This window comes from Stegostoma tigrinum, chromosome 1 (genome assembly GCF_030684315.1).
Source record: "Stegostoma tigrinum isolate sSteTig4 chromosome 1, sSteTig4.hap1, whole genome shotgun sequence".
Lineage (NCBI taxonomy): Eukaryota > Metazoa > Chordata > Chondrichthyes > Orectolobiformes > Stegostomatidae > Stegostoma > Stegostoma tigrinum.
In genome coordinates this window covers 120,192,754-120,207,184 of record NC_081354.1, presented here as the reverse complement: position 1 = coordinate 120,207,184, position 14,431 = coordinate 120,192,754, and the positions used below count along the sequence as shown (strand labels likewise).

Below are 14,431 nucleotides of genomic sequence, written 5' to 3'. Positions count from 1 at the left end.
TATTAAACATTATTCTAAGGGTGAGTTGTGTACAGAAGGGAAGGCCCAGATTTCCCCGTTACCTAAACCTAACTGAAGTAATAGTTTTTAATTCGAGGGTAATCACCTAGTGGTATTATTGCTAGACTATTAATCCAGAGAGTCAGGTAAAGTTTTGGGGACCCAGGTCTGTATTGTGCCTTGGCAGATGGTGGAATTTGATTTCAGTAATAATCTGGAAATGAGAATCTAATAATGATTTTAAAGTCAGCGAGTTTTGAGAACATTTGTAGCTCAGGTTGAGGTTCTGGATGTGAGTTTGCTCACTGAGCTGGAAGGTTCGTTTTCAGACGTTTCGTCACCATACTAGGTAACATCATCAGTGAACCTCCGATGAAGCGCTGGTGTTATGTCCCGCTTTCTATTTATCTGGTTAGGTTTCCTTGGGTTTCCTTAAGCCCAAGGAAACCTAACCAGATAAATAGAAAGCGGGACATAACACCAGCACTTCGGAGGCTCACTGATGTTACCTAGTATGGTGAGGAAACGTCTGAAAACGAACCTTCCAGCTCAGCGAGCAAACTCACATCCAGAATCTTGACGTCATTTCCGATTTTTCAGCAAAACCGATCCGGTTCATTGATTCCCTTTTAAAGAAGTAAATCTGCCTTCCTTACTTGGTCTGGACTACGTATGATTCCAGATCCACAGCAATGTTGTGGGCTCTTAACTGTCTTCTGGGCAATTAATATGGGCCATAAATGCCCATCTAGCCCATGAAGCCCACATGCTGTGAATAAATTTTGAAAAAAAAAGTTTTTCCATGCCAAACTGTCAACATTGAATGAAAATCCAAAGACATGGGAAAGCAAAGATGATGGGAAATGAAATGAATAAGGGACAAGAAACAAGACAAAATTGCCAGTCTTGGAAGAGTGGACGCCTAAGTTAGTAATTGTATTATGTCATAAAGCATGCAATGCCACAGGACATCAGCTATAAAAATGCATCCCATGTCAGTTGTCCTTGTAGCACGTTTTCATTAGTTGTAATGATTGTAGGTGACAATGGAAATAGGTGTTACATTAATTTTAGTGACACTGTTGTTGCTAAATTAGACTAACTTTAATTTTCTTTAAAAAAACTTGTCAGCTGACCTGCATTTGCAACCTTCGGTCAAAGGGCATCTCTGCAGAGCTCTCCACAATTGACCTAACGTTTTTACATTGGCCCAATGTTTGCTGCCAAAGGAATAGAGAGTTTGTAGATGCTTGCTGCTGTTTATACAAAAATACCAAAGCAATTTTGGGCAGGATGAAAATGTGCAGTTGATTGATTGAAAATATGTAAAAGTTGGTGTCCAAATTGGGTGCCTGTACTAATTACAAATATCAACATCAGTTTGACATGACATGCGGTTGCTGTATTTGCATAGGAAACATTCCTTAGCATTGAAACTTGTCACTTCAAGTGCAATTTTCCTTTTAATATGTGTTTTTATTTTATTGATTCCTAATTATCCTCTGATGTTGAAAATTAGCCAACAAAACTCTCAATTATTGGGAGATATTAAAGTATAAAATTTTACATTTCGTTTGTTTTTAGTTTTCTTTTTCTCTGCATCACATCGTTATTTCCCTTTTACCATTGCACTTTCTGAGCTTGATTTAACATTGTGTTCATGAACTCTTTGTCAATCATGACTCAACTGGTAGCACTTGACCTTTTTTTAATTGAGAGGCTTGTGAGCTCAAGTCCTACTTGAAGACTGGAGCACAAAAATGTAGATTGGCACTCCCCCTAGAGGGAATGCTGCATTGCCAGAGGGTGTCATATTTCAGATAAGACGAGCATTCTGCCCTCTGATTTAGATTTTGGAGATGTCATTGGTTAAAAAGGTGGTAGAGGCAAAAACCCTTCTGGCATTTATCAAAATGACTTGGAAATATGCTTAAAGTGCTATAACCTGAAGGGCTGGAAAGTGGGATTAGGCTCTGTAGCTCTTTTATAGCTGAAACAAGTGATGATGTGAAAAACTTTTGAACCGTGCATTTTCAGTTTCAGTATTTCTGTAGCAGGTTTGCTATACACAGATTTGCTACCAGGCTTCTAACAGTGACTACCTTTTAAAAGGTCCCTCATTAGTTTTAAAGTATAACAAGACATCCCAAGGTTGCGAGAGATAGTGGGAACTGCTGATGCTGGAGGTTCTGAGACAACAAGGTGTGGAGCTGGATGAACGCAGCAGGCCAAGCAGCATCAGAGAAGCAGGAAGGTTTTGGGCCTAGACCCTTCGTCAGAAATGGGGGAGGGGTTGGGGTTCTGAAATAAATAGGGAGAGGCGGATAGAGGATTAATAGAGGAGAACATACATGGAGAGGAGACACACAAGTCAAAGAGGCAGGGATGGAGCCCGTAAAGGTGAGTTTGGTGGGGAGTTAGAGAGGGCGGACAGGCCAAGGGGTTGGAATGAGGTTAGTACATAAGAGATGGGGTTGGGGCTTGAGGTGGGAGGAAGAACAAGTTAGGGAGGCAGGGACGAGCTGGGCTGGGTTTGGGATGCGGTTGGGGGAGGGGAGATTTTGAAGCTTGTGAATTCCACATTGATACCATTGGGCTGCAGGATTCCCAAGCGGAATATGAGTTGCTGTTCCTGCAACCGTCGGGTAGTATCGTTGTGGCACTGCAGGAGGCCCAGGATGGACATGTTGTCTGAGGAATGAGAGGTGGAGTTGAAATGGTCGCAAGTGGGAGTTGCAGTTGTTTAGAGTGAACCGAGCGTAGGTGTTTTGCATCTATCCAGTCCCTATCTCCCCACCTGCACTCCCCTTTATTGGCTCCATCCCCGCCTCTTTGACCTGTCTGTCTCCTCTCCACCTATCTTCTCCACTATCTATCTTCTTTCTGCCTCCCCCTCTCTCCCTATTTATTTCAGAACCCCAACCCCTCCCCCATTTCTGAAGAAGGGTCTAGGCCTGAAACGTCTGCCTTCCTCCTCCTCTGATGCTGCTCGGCCTGCTGTGTTCATCCAGCTCCACACCTTGTTATCTCGGTTTGTAATCTGAGTTATTTTCCCATCATTGTTCACAAAATTAGCTGAATAGTCAAGGCATGATTACACACTAATGTTTTCCAAATTTAAACCAATGACCAATGGAAAAATAAAGTTAATGTATGTGCATAGGTCATGTCATTATCAAAGAGAAAACAAAGTGTGGCTTTGGTCTTGTTACTTCCTGGCAAAAGTAAGTCAACTGTCAAGTTTTCTTTTGAGTTTCGTGCCTGTCAGTTTGATACTCATGAAGGTTTGCACAGACTATTACGTTTCGTGGATTAAATTTATCAGAAAGGTGATTTATTAAATGACTGAGGCATGGTCAGACCTTGGTAAATTATGGAATGTGTTTATTTTATGGAGGATTATGTTATGGAATTATAACTGACTATATAAAAATTGTAAATACTCAATGTGGCAATTCACATTTACTACAATCCTTCAATACTTGAATGGCACAAAAGAAACTTCCTGTGATGCAGCAGAAAAAGATAACATTAAGATTGAGGACTTTTGGGATTGTTGGGGCACAGGAGTTGGTAAAGTAGAAGAGATGCAGGCAGCCAATGGGTATGGGATAACAATAGATGAATGAGCTTCGGGAACGTCTAAGGATCTATTTTGTGACTGCAAATATTGTGATCAACTGTCCAAAGTTTAAATAAGCTTTTGAAAGTGACGCATGACACAGAATTCAGAAGTTGAAAAGGATACTGTGCAGTTTGAAGAAATTGTACCAATTGTAAGCTTTAGTAATGTAGTAGTCATAGATTCGTTTCATTATTACATTTTGGATAGTCATTGTATCTCAACAGCATGGAACATGTTGGTTGTGTATATTCACTTTATCAAAGAGCAAAGTAAAGCCAGGCAAATATGGAAGTTCAGGTGGAGGGATGAATACATATTGCTGTAACTGGAAAAGATTGGTGATTCTGTGCAGAATAGCTGGAGTGAGCTATTTTATTTATACAAATCTGGTGTCCGTTAAGATATCTTTGCTGTTGAGCAAGCCTCCCATGAAAAAAGGCACAAATGAAACTGAATATGAAGCATGATGAAATATTTGTTCCGGTAAACTGCAAAATGAACTCATTTTCCAAATAAGGGCATTATTGCATCCCTTATCAAAACCTGTTTTTTCTCATTGAGGTGTAAAAGAAGTGTTAAGTATGCCAGGCGATAAGGATTTGAGAGAAAAAACACTCTATCTCTGTTACTTGGACAATTTGCTCATACTTTTTCCGAGATTAAAAAGTTTAATTTAAGGATGTTGATGAGTGCATGAAACTCTTTTTGCAGCGATTCATGACAAGTTCAGTTTGTGTCTGAAAAGCACTAGAAACATGACCATGGCCTATGTAAGTCTCCCATTGGTACAAGACATAAATAGTAGCTGTGGGTATAAGGGTGGGGGATCAGGACAGAAGTTTTCTGTTTGTAGGTTTATAGGCATAATGTTGAAATAACTCTACAGAGGCCAGTATCCCATCACCAAGTCGTCCTTTATTTTTACTTGGAGGGTCTTTGACGCTGATCCAGCTTCCTCAGAGCCAGCTCTGAGTAAACAATCTCTAATGCTCCTGTTCTTATTTGTCAGCCAGGGATCCCTGATTGGACCAGAATTCCAGTCCCCATCTGAAACTCATATTCTGAGGTCCACCTGGCTGACCTCATTACAGCCACAACAAAAGCAGGAATCCGTCTTTCAATGGTGTACATGGAGGGATACAAATTGATTTTAAAAATACTTCAGCCATGAAAACACTGGTTCTATATGAAGCAATAAAAACAGGGTTTTACTCTAAATATCTTTTGAGGTATTTAGATCTACCTTCTGCAGAGGGCAATTTGAATATCTTGTCCAGCAAATGGTGTACAAACTTGACATGTAGGCTGGTCAGCCCATTTATTCTGTTCTGTCATTCATTTGAGGTCATGGCTGATCCGATGATCCTTAACTCTACCTTCCTGCCTTTTCCCCATAAACTTTGATTAAAAATCTGCCTATCTCAGCCATGAGTATACTTCATGATCTAATCTTGACAAACATTTTCATTAAAGAATTCCTCAGAAGAAATTCTTCCTTGCACTGACATTATCCCCTTTGGCCCTAGACCTTTCCAGATGGGGAAACAACTTAATTATAGAATCCCTACAGTGTACAGGCAGTTCAGTTGGTCCATCAAGTTCACACTGCCCTCTGAAGAGCATGACACTCAGACTCACCTCTACTCTATCCCTGTAAAATTGCATTCCCAGTAGCCGGCACACCTAACCTCCACTTTTTTGACCTGTGAGAAGAAACTGGAGCACCCAGAGGAAACTCATGCAGACAATGCGAGAATGTGCACACCCCACACAGTTACTCAAGAGTAGAACCCAGGTTCCTGGCACTAAGGAGCGGCAGTGCCAACCACTGAGCCACATGCTGCCCACTTATACATCAATCCTGTCAAGCCCCTAAGCACACATGCTTCAATAATGTCTCTTCCATTAGAACATAGAGCATAGAACAGCACAGTACAGGGCCTTCGGCCCACGATGTTGTGCCAACCTATTATCCTACTAAGATCAATCCATCCTTCATACCCTACGTTTTACTGCCCTCCATGTGCCAATCCAAGAGTCGCTTAAATGTTCCTAATGTATCTGACTCCACTACCACTGCTGGCAGTGTATTCCACGCACGCACACACACACACCACTCTGTTCAAAGAACCCACCTCTGACATCTCCCCTATAGCTTTCTCCAATCACCGTTAAAATTATGCCCCCCCCCCCACCACCGATAGTCATTTCTGCCCTGGGAAAATGTGTCTGACTATCCACCCTATGTATGCCTGTCATCATCTTGTACACCTCTATCAAGTGTCCTGGCATCCTCCTTCGCTCCAATGAGAAATGTCTCAGCCTTTCCTCATAAGACCTGCCCTCCAGTCCAGGCAGCATCCTGGTAAATCTCCTCTGCACCCTCTCTAAAGCTTCCACATTCTTCCAATAATGAGGTGACCAGAACTGAACACCATATTCCAAGTGTGGTCTTACGAGAGCTTTATAGAACTGCAGCATTACGTCATGGCTCTTAAACTCAATTTCTCGCCATACTTCTCCACTCCAATGAATATAGCCCAACCTACTCGATTCCTCCTCATAGAAGATTCTTTCATAGCCATGATCAGCCTAGTAAATCTGTATGGATTGCTTCCAATGTATTAGTCTGGGCCTTTGGATTACTATGCCATCATGTTTCTCTAATTTACTAATTACTTGTGAATACACCCGCTCAAACCTTTATAGTGCAGAACAATTGGGCTGTAACTGATACACTATTTATTCATTTTAGTGCTAAGTCAATCTGCAAGGACTGCAACAGTGCAACATGTGTGGAAGCAACCTATCTCTGACAGCAGCCTTTGTGCACTAGAAGATGTAAATTCATTGTGTGCGCACCATAAGTTGTTATCTGATTCACTGTTATAACAGTGAGCAGTGTACGCCTCGCTCATAATTCAAAATACAACCAAACATGGGAATTCAAAATCTCTAATACTGGTGACCATGCCAGCAAATAACCTCTGCCAGTAATGTTCACCCCATACAGTATACTGGCTGAGCTAGTCCAAATCAGATTGGGTTTATAACAGTTTACAACATTGAGGTTACAGTATCAGCTTGAAATTTGTTAGAGTTTTATGATGTTTTTGTGATATTAATTGGAATGCTCAAAATCTGTCTGAAAAGCAGTATTTGTTGTATCAAAGTATATAGTACGTAAAACCGTAAATGTCTATTTTCAACACAAAATTTGCAATGTTTTGCGTCAGAATTGAATTTTAAAGTCAACAAAGTTGCACTTGTTTACAGCACTCTAACTTCATCCAGTTGATCTCCACATGACTGACCAAATTCATATGTACTGAGCTGACAAATGAATCTTTCAGCACGCAGAAAATCAAATTGTGTGAAAGAAGTTGAAAAACTCCAGGAAAAACGTGAAAAACGGCGAATACAGCAGCAAGAGATGAGGGAAAAACGAGCTCAGGTTTGCACTAATTTTATTACTCAAAGTACTTGACTTCTCACCCATTCCCTGGGTTCAACAAAAAAGTCCTAAATTTATTTGTTTTCCATAATTTACTTATTCAGGTGGTTGGCAACACTTGATTTCTTCTACTCCTATAGAAAAGCACTCTGTTGCTCATACAGTCTCTTAGAATTCTTGTTCTCTCCAAGTCTGCTCCCAGGAAGTTCTTTAGTCCTTCCATCAATTTTATCACTTGGAAATTTCTGCCTTCTACCATTGGATGTTAGTGCAAAAAAACAGGGACTTAGTTAGCAAATGGCAAGTTTCATGTGATATGCACATTCCATATTGTACAATATCTTAACAAGATTGGTCTTAAGCTGTACAAACCAAGAAAATTCCAGATTCAATTCCGTGTCATTTGATGTTGACAGAGAAGCATGATTGGTCTTGTTCCTGATGTAGAATAGGAAGAAAATGGCCTTCTCTGTGATTATAGTCTGTTATCCAGCTGGAAGTGTTTTGAATGTGTAATTTACTGTGATGTTTTTCAGGCTGTCACCCAATGGCAGTATATGCTGAGCAGGAATATGTAAAGATGGCAGTTTGGGTAAAGTACAATAGGACAGTTGGTTCCTCTATAATCCATCCAGCTGATGCTGTGATGGGGGTGGAATGAGATGACATGTTAATATCCTAATTTTCTTTTTGTTCCCTGCAATGTACTTCTGACTCAATTCTGTAACCTGGTGCCAATGTAATGTAGCCTTTTCTTATTATCTGTTTTGAAAAAAGTCAAAGCTAATGTCGAAAACTTCAGTACTGGGATACAACTGATCTGTAGACAATAATTGGTTACTCCATTCTCTGTGCTTTAAAAATAGAGAGAACGGCAGTTACTTCCCGGAATAGTGTTTGCAAATATTTATATTTTGATTCTCATTTTGAAGTATAAGATTTTGAAAACCAGTGTTAACTAGTCCATATAGTTTTATTCACTTTGTATAGTCTATTTATTGTATCTGATTACTTCAGTAACTGTGTGCTTAATACAATAGGATGTTGATTCTACAAATCCAAACTGGGAAATAATGTGCATGATCAGAGAATTTAGATCGAGCCTTGACTATCGACCTCTTACAGCTGCTGATCCAGTAAGTTGCAAGTTTAAGCAGCCAGACTGTATGTACTTTATCGATGTAACAGCCTGTGAGAATCCAGTGGTGTTGATTTGAAGTTTGTATTATACATGTTTTGATAAACTATTTTCTGAATAAATTTAAAAGCAAGTATTTAATTTTCAAAGTTGTGGAAGTTGCATGATGTCCATAGAACAGTATTAAAAAAGTCAGATTCACATTTTTGCATCTTTCTAGGTTTATTCTACGATTGTTATTGAATTATTCTTACGAACCTTCAATGTTCATATAATGTTTTTAAGGTGATAAAGTCTGTTTGACTTTTATAAAGGCTGTTTGATGCTTCAGAGAGGAATGCTTATTTAATATAATAAAATGTGAGGCTGGATGAACACAGCAGGCCAAGTAGCATCTCAGGAGCACAAAAGCTGACGTTTCGGGCCTAGACCCTTCATCAGAGAGGGGGATGGGGTGAGGGTCCTGGAATAAATAGGGAGAGAGGGGGAGGCGGACCGAAGATGGAGAGGAAAGAAGATAGGTGGAGAGGGTATATGTGCGGAGGTAGGGAGGGGTAGGTCAGTCCAGGGAAGTCGGACAGGTCAAGGAGGTGGGATGAGGTTAGTAGGTAGATGGGGGTGCGGCTTGGGGTGGGAGGAAGGGATGGGTGAGAGGAAGAACAGGTTAGGGAGGCAGAGACAGGTTGGACTGGTTTTGGGATGCAGTGGGTGGAGGGGAAGAGCTGGGCTGGTTGTGTGGTGCAGTGGGGGGAGGGGACGAACTGGGCTGGTTTAGGGATGCGGTGGGGGAAGGGGAGATTTTGAAACTGGTGAAGTCCACATTGATACCATTAGGCTGCAGGGTTCCCAGGCGGAATGAGTTGCTGTTCCTGCAACCTTCGGGTGGCATCATTGTGGCACTGCAGGAGGCCCATGATGGACATGTCATCTAAAGAATGGGAGGGGGAGTGGAAATGGTTTGCGACTGGGAGTTGCAGTTGTTTGTTGCGAACTGAGCGGAGGTGTTCTGCAAAGCGGTCCCCAAGCCTCCGCTTGGTTTCCCCAATGTAGAGGAAGCCACAGTGGATGCAGTATACCACATTGGCAGATGTGCAGGTGAGCCTCTGCTTAATGTGGAATGTCATCTTGGGGCCTGGGATAGGGGTGAGGGACGAGGTGTGGGGGCAAGTGTAGCATTTCCTGCGGTTGCAGGGGAAGGTGCCAGGTGTGGTGGGGTTGGAGGGCAGTGTGGAGCGAACAAGGGAGTCACGGAGAGAGTGGTCTCTCCGGAAAGCAGACAGGGGTGGGGATGGAAAAATGCCTTGGGTGGTGGGGTCGGATTGTAGATGGCGGAAGTGTCGGAGGATGATGCGTTGTATCCGGAGGTTGGTTATTTACTTTCGGTTGGAATTTCATTTAGTGTGTTTATAGCCATTTGATTGTATGATTGTGAAGCAATTCAGCTTATTTGGAGTATAAAGAGACTTACAATTATTTTATTTTTATAAAAATGAATGTCTCTCTTTTTAGTAGAATTTAAACCCTATTGCATTTCCTATACCATTCTGATAATTCCACAAAACATCACAGATAGCTGGCAGTTATGTTTTATTACCCAGCTATTTATTTCAATGGTTACATAACTTAATGTAATAACACAAGATAAAACAGCATAGGTATAGGCCCTTCAACCCACCAAGTCTATGCTAATCCCTAATCCTTATCTAGACCTGTTACTTATTGTCCATGAGCAGTATCTATCCCTATGGTCATCTCACATTCATGTGTCTATCAAGCTGTGCCTTAAGCGTTGCTAACATGCCTGTTTCCACCATCTCCACTGACAGTGCGTTCCAGGCATCCACCACTCTCTTTTGTGAAAAATTTTCCCCACAGTTCCCACCTTGAACTTGTGCCTGTTGTACTGTCTTTTCCACCCTGGGGAAAAGCCTCTGACTATCCACCTCTTATAAATACGCCTCTTATAATTTTGTAGACCTCTATCAGGTTCTCCGTCTTTCCAGTGAAAACAATCTGAGTTTATCCAACTTCTCATAACTAAAACTCTCCAGACCGGGCAACATACCAGTAAACCTCTTCTGCACCGTCTCCACATCCTTGTGGTACTGTGGTACATGCAGCAATATGGCCTAACTAAAGTTTTGTAAAGCTGTAATATGACTTGCCAACTTTTTTTATTCGAAGTCCCGGCTGATGAAGGCAGCCTTGTCCACCCGTGTTATCACTTTCAGGGTTCTGTGAACTTGTATGTCCAAATCCTTCTATATGTCAGTGCTCCTAAGGGTTCTGCCATTTGTTGTATCAGTCGCACCTGAATTTGAGCTTCTAAAACCTTGCATTTTGTTCCAATTTAAACTCTGCCATTTTTGTGCCCAATTCAGTGATCTTTCTATATCCCGTTGTGTCCTTTGACACTCCTCCTTGCTTTCTGCAACTTTGCAAATTTTGGTGTCATCCTCAAATTTACTAATCAGACTACCCACATTTTCCTCCAGATCAGTTTTTTATAATGCAGACAACAAAGGTCCCAGCGTTGATCACTGCGGAAGACCACTACTTACTGATCTCTATTCCAAAAAGCATCATTTTGCTAGTACGCTCTGCCTCCTATGACCAAGGCAGTTTTGTATCCATCTAACCGGCTCAACCTCACCCTGGATCCCATGAGACTCTAACTTCTGTTCAGCCTGCCATGAGATGCCTTACTAATGTCCATGTAGACAACATCCACCACCTTCCCCCTCATCAAGTATTCTTGTCACCTGCTCAAAAAAATCTCAATCAAATTGATGAAACATGACCTTCCCTGCTCAAACCCATGCTGTCTATCACTAACAAGTCTACTCGCTTCCAAATGTGAATAAATCCTGTGATAATGGGAACTGCAGATGCTGGAGAATCCAAGATAATAAAATGTGAGGCTGGATGAACACAGCAGGCCCAGCAGCATCTCGGGAGCACAAAAGCTGACGTTTCGGGCCTAGACCCTTCATCAGAGAAGGGGATGGGGTGAGGGTTCTGGAATAAATAGGGAGGGAGGGGGAGGCGGACCGAAGATGGAGAGGAGAGTATAGGTGGGGAGGTAGGGAGGGGATAGGTCTGTCCAGGGAAGACGGACAGGTCAAGGAGGTGGGATGAGGTTAGTAGTTAGATGGAGGTGCGGCTTGGGGTGGGAGGAAGGGATGGGTGAGAGGAAGAACAGGTCAGGGAGGCAGAGACAGGTTGGACTGGTTTTGGGATGCAGTGGGTGGAGGGGAAGAGCTGGGCTGGTTGTGTGGTGCAGTGGGGGGAGGGGACGAACTGGGCTGGTTTAGGGATGCGGTGGGGGAAGGGGAGATTTTGAAACTGGTGAAGTCCACATTGATGCCATTTGGGCTGCAGGGTTCCCAAGCGGAATATGAGTTGCTGCTCCTGCAACCTTCGGGTGGCATCATTGTGGCACTGCAGGAGGCCCATGATGGACATGTCATCTAAAGAATGGGAGGGGGAGTGGAAATGGTTTGTGACTGGGAGGTGCAGTTGTTTATTGCGAACCGAGTGGAGGTGTTCTGCAAAGCGGTCCCCAAGCCTCCGCTTGGTTTCCCCAATGTAGAGGAAGCCACACCGGGTACAGTGGATGCCGTATTGCAGATGTGCAGGTGAACCTCTGCTTAATGTGGAAAGTCATCTTGGGGCCTGGGATAGGGGTGAGGGAGGAGGTGTGGGGGCAAGTGTAGCATTGTGATAAATCCTGTCTGATTTAGTATTTCCTCCAACAGCTTCCTCACCACTAATGCCAGACTCATTGGCCTGTAACTACCTGGATTATCTGTTCCCCCTCAAAGAAAAGAATAATATTAGCCATTCTCCAGTTTTCTGGAACCTTGCTGAGGCCAAAGAGGATGCAAAAGTATCCTCCCTTGCCTGCCGCAGTACCCTCCGATGGATCCTGTCTGGCCCAGGGGACCTGTCTGCCTTAATGAACTTCAAGACACCAACACTTACTCCTTTGTTATGTTGACTTGCACGAGAGCATTCACACACCTTTCCCTAACCTTAATATCCCTCGTGTCCCTCTATAAGGTGAATACCAAAGTAAAATACTCGCTAAGGACCTCAGCCATTTCCTGTTGTCCCACCATTTAACGTCCCTGCTTTATTCTTGAGTGCACTGACTCTTTCCCTACCTACCCGCTTTCTCTTAATAAATGTATAAAATGCCTTGGGATTCTCTTTTAACTCTGATCTCCCATTTGAGCTCCTTCCTACTTTCTCTATGTTCTTCAAGGACTTTGTCTGTTTTTAGTTACTTACACCTTAGATATGCTTCCTTTTTATTTGACTAAGCCAATAATTACCCCTGTCGTCCAAGGTTCCCGAATCTTGATGTTCCTGTCCTTTGTCCTTTGTTTTCATGGAATCATGCCTGTTCTGCACTCACTTCAAACTGGTCCTGAAAAGGCCCCCCCATTTCAGGTGTGTATTTACTCTCAAACTGCTGCTCCCAATCCATATTGTCCAGTTCTTACCTTATTCGGTTATAGTTGGCCTTTTCCCAGTTTGTGGCCTTTGTTCGAGGTCCGGTCTTATATTTATCCGAGTATACGAAAACTTACAGAATTATGGTCACTATTTGCAAAATGCTGCCCCACTGAAACTTTGATCACCTGGCTGGGCTCATGTCCCAATACTAGGTGCAGTATGGCCCTTCCCTCTTTGGACTATCCACATGTTGTTTCAAAAATCCTCCTGGACACCGGCTAACAAATTGCTCCCCTTTCAAACCCCTGGCACTAAGGAAGTTCCAGTCAATTTGGGGGAAGTTAAAATCACCCACCACTACATCCTGTTATTTCACATCTTTCCTGAATTTGACTGCATATCCCTTCCCCAATCTCCTGCTGCCAGCTGGGAGTTCTGTAGTACAATCCCAGCATTGAGCTTGCACCTTCCTGTTCCTGAGCTGTACCCATAATGCCATGCTGCAAGTTCCCTGTAGGGTGTTCTCCCTGAAAACAACTGATGTGCTCCCTGACCAGTAACTTAACTCCCCTATCTATTTTGCTTCCTCCTTTGTCTCTTCTAAAGGACCAATATCCCAGAACGTTAAGCTACCAGTCCTGTCCCTCTTTCAACCATTTCTGTATGATAGCAGCAACATCGTAATTGGATGCATTAATTCAGGCTCTAAGTTTATCTGTTTGCCTGTTGTACTTGCATTGAAGCGAATACAGCAAATGCAAGCCTCTAGTTCTGCTGAGCTCAGCAGCCTCTCCCTGACTGCTCTTCCTCTTAGCTCTGTTTGCCTTAGTCTCCAGCTCTTCCCCAGTTTCTATCCTTACTGACCTGCTGCACTGATTCCCACCCTGCCATCACACCAGTTTAAAGGCTTCTGAAAGGCACTATCAAACCTCCCTGCCAGGATATTGGTGCTCCTCCATCTTAGGTGCAAACTGTCCTCCTTGTATAGGCCACACCGTCTCTGGGAGACATCACAACGATCCACATATCTGAAGCCCTCCCGGCTACACTAGCTCTTTAACCATGTATTCAGTTGTATTACGTCTCTGTTCCTAGCCTCAGTAGCACATGGCATGGGGAGTTATCCTGAGATTACAACCTGAGAGGCCCTGCTTTTTAGTTTATTATCTAACTCCCTGAATTGCCTTTGTAAGACTTTGTCACTCTTGACATCTACCTATGGCATTTGTGCCAATATGAACAATAAATTCTGTCTGTTTACCTTAAGTAACCATATTAACCATATTGGCTAATGCTAAAGTTTGGTGTGTGTGTGTGTGTGTGTGTGTGTGTGTGTGTGTGCTACTGCTTATTAGAAAGTGATGGTGATATTTAATCATTGTAGTTGGAAATGGAGTTCCAGGATTTTGACCCAGTGACATTGAAGGAATAGCAATATAGTTCCAAGTAAGAATGGTGCATTACTTGGAGGGGAGCTCAAGTGCAGTGCTCCCATGTATCTGCTACCCTTGTCCTCCATGATGGTAGAGGTCGTGGGCTTAGAAGGTACGATGAATGAAGGAGGCTTGATGAATTGCCGAGGTGAATCATGTACTTTGAACAAACTACTACCACTATGCAGTACTAGTGGAGGAAGTGAATGTTAAACATGGTGGAAGAAGTGCCAGTTGAGATAGCTGCTTTGTCCTGGATGATATTGAGTTTTCTTTGAGTGTTACTGGAGCTGCACTTGTTTAGCCAAATGCAGAGCATT

The 14,431-nt window shown here is 42.8% G+C and overlaps 1 protein-coding gene across 3 annotated transcripts in view; it reads left to right on the top strand.

Moving 5' to 3' along the window:
- The window catches only part of kif2a (kinesin family member 2a), a 147,458-nt gene that overhangs the window by 56,417 nt on the left and 76,610 nt on the right, over positions 1-14,431 (top strand). For all 3 annotated transcript variants that reach the window (XM_048535925.2, XM_048535916.2, XM_048535907.2), the window contains exons 6-7: positions 6,979-7,079; positions 8,120-8,215. In XM_048535925.2, coding sequence (XP_048391882.1) covers positions 6,979-7,079; positions 8,120-8,215 — 197 coding nt within the window. The remainder of the gene's footprint in view (positions 1-6,978; positions 7,080-8,119; positions 8,216-14,431) is intronic.